At 63.1% G+C, this 2307-nt stretch overlaps 1 protein-coding gene across 1 annotated transcript; it reads right to left on the bottom strand.

The window, feature by feature from the left end:
• Positions 1-1454: 1454 nt before the first annotated feature.
• Positions 1455-2300, bottom strand: LOC104534582 (zinc finger protein 773-like; the record flags this gene model as incomplete). Its single annotated transcript, XM_010190029.1, has 2 exons — positions 1455-1680; positions 1856-2300. Coding segments are annotated over 2 exons (671 nt in total), but the record flags the coding sequence as incomplete, so codon positions are not given.
• Between the last annotated feature and the right edge of the window lie 7 nt (positions 2301-2307).

Here is a 2307-nt window from a genome sequence, read left to right on the forward strand (position 1 = left end):
GGTGACGGGGTGGGGACGTGGGGAGGGGACAGGGGGACCCTCCTGGGGCTGGGGATGTGGATCTGGGACGAGGGGAGGGGGGGGAGGATGGGGTGGTGCTCCAGGATGTGGAGCAGGGAGGGTTTTGGGGGGTCCTTCGAGATGAAGCCATGGCCTTGGGCTACCACGATGTACCTGGGGTGGGATGATGGAGCCCGGGATGGTCCTTCAAGATGGGGACGTGGTCCCCAGCAGATGCCATTGCACCCGTTTTACAGATGGGGAAACTGAGGCAGGGAAGCCACGAGCGCCACCTCATGGCAAGGGCAGAGCCGAGCCGGACACAGCAAGGGGACAGAGGGACCCTGGGATAGTTCTCCAAGAGGAAGCCATGGCCTTGGGCTACCACAATGGACCTGGGGGGGGAAGATGGACCCCAGGATGGTCATCCAAGATGGGGACGTGGTCCTGGGTCAAGATGATGGATCCCGGGATGGTTCTCCAAGAGGAAGCCATGGCCATTGGGCTACCACGATGGACCCAGGTCAAGATGAGGGATCCTGGGATGGTCCTCTAAGATGAACCCATGGTGTTGAGGCACCACAATGGAACTGGGGTGGGATGATGGACCCTGGGATGGTCCTTCAAGATGGGGACGTGGTCCTGGGTCAAGATGATGGATCCCGGGATGGTTCTCCAAGAGGAAGCCATGGCCATTGGGCTACCACGATGGACCCAGGTCAAGATGAGGGATCCTGGGATGGTCCTCCAAGATGAACCCATGGTGTTGGGGCACCACGATGGACCTGGGGTGGGATGATGGAGCCCGGGATGGTCCTTCAAGATGGGGACGTGGTCCTGGGTCAAGATGAGGGACCCTGGGATGGTTCTCCAAGAGGAAGCCATGGCCTTGGGCTACCACAATGGACCTGGGGTGGGAAGATGGACCCCAGGATGGTCATCCAAGATGGGGACGTGGTCCTGGGTCAAGATGATGGATCCCGGGATGGTTCTCCAAGAGGCAGCCATGGCCATGGGGGGTCTTGGGCCAAGATGATGGACCCTGAGGTCCTGGGATGGTTCTCCAAGAGGAAGCCATGGTGTTGGGGCACCACGATGGACCTGGGACCACAATGGACCTGGGGTGGGAAGATGGACCCCAGGATGGTCATCCAAGATGGGGACGTGGTCCTGGGTCAAGATGAGGGACCCTGGGGTGGTTCTCCAAGACAAAGCCACGGCCCTGGGGCCACCACGATAGACTCAAGTCAAGATGAGACATCCCAGGATGGTTCTCCAAGAGGAAGCCATGGCCTTGGGCTACCACAATGGACCTGGGGTGGGAAGATGGACCCCAGGATGGTCATCCAAGATGGGGACGTGGTCCTGGGTCAAGATGAGGGACCCTGGGGTGGTTCTCCAAGACAAAGCCACGGCCCTGGGGCCACCACGATAGACTCAAGTCAAGATGAGACATCCCAGGATGGTTCTCCAAGAGGAAGCCATGGCCATTGGGCTTGTGGGTCAGGCGGTGGGCGCGCAGGTTGCCCTTGTACTTGAAGCTCTTGCCGCACTCCGGGCAGGGGAAGGGGCGCTCCCCGGTGTGGATGCGCCGGTGTTTGGCCAGCGTGGTCTTCAGGTTGAAGGCTTTGCCGCAGTCGGCGCAGGCGAAGGGGGGGTCGCCGAGATGGGGACGTGGTCCTGGGTCAAGACGAGGGACCCTGGGATGGTTCTCCAAGAGGAAGACATGGCCCTGGGGCTACCACAATGGACTCAGGTCAAGATGAGGGACCCCAGGATGGTTCTCCAAGACGAGGCCATGGCCCCGGCCCAGCTCGGCGGCGCTGTCAGGCCAGGTGGGTGCGTTGGTGCTTGCTGAAGGCCGAGCTCCAGCCGAAGGTCTTGCCGCACTGGGCGCAGCGGTAGGGCCGCTCTCCGGTGTGGGTGTGCCGGTGCTCCAGGAGGGTGGCGCGCTGCCGGAAGCTCTTGCCGCAGTCCCCGCAGCGGTAGGGCCGCTCTCCGGTGTGGGTGCGCCGGTGCTTGGCCAGGTGGGAGTTCTGGCAGAAGCTCTTCCCGCAGAGCCCGCAGGTGTAGGGGCGCTCGCCGGTGTGGGTGCGCTGGTGCAGGACGCAGGTCTGCTTGGAGCAGAAGCGTTTGCCGCAGTCGGCGCAGGAGAACGGCTTCTCGCCCGTGTGGACGCGCCGGTGCCGCGCCAGGTCCCCTTTTTGGCTGAAGCTTTTCCCGCAGGCGGCGCAGGGGAACGGGCGCTCGCCCGTGTGCACCCGTAGGTGGGTCGCCAGGTTGCCCCGGTGCTGGAAGCTCTTCCCG

This window comes from Mesitornis unicolor, unplaced genomic scaffold, assembly GCF_000695765.1.
Source record: "Mesitornis unicolor isolate BGI_N332 unplaced genomic scaffold, ASM69576v1 scaffold17258, whole genome shotgun sequence".
NCBI lineage: Eukaryota > Metazoa > Chordata > Aves > Mesitornithiformes > Mesitornithidae > Mesitornis > Mesitornis unicolor.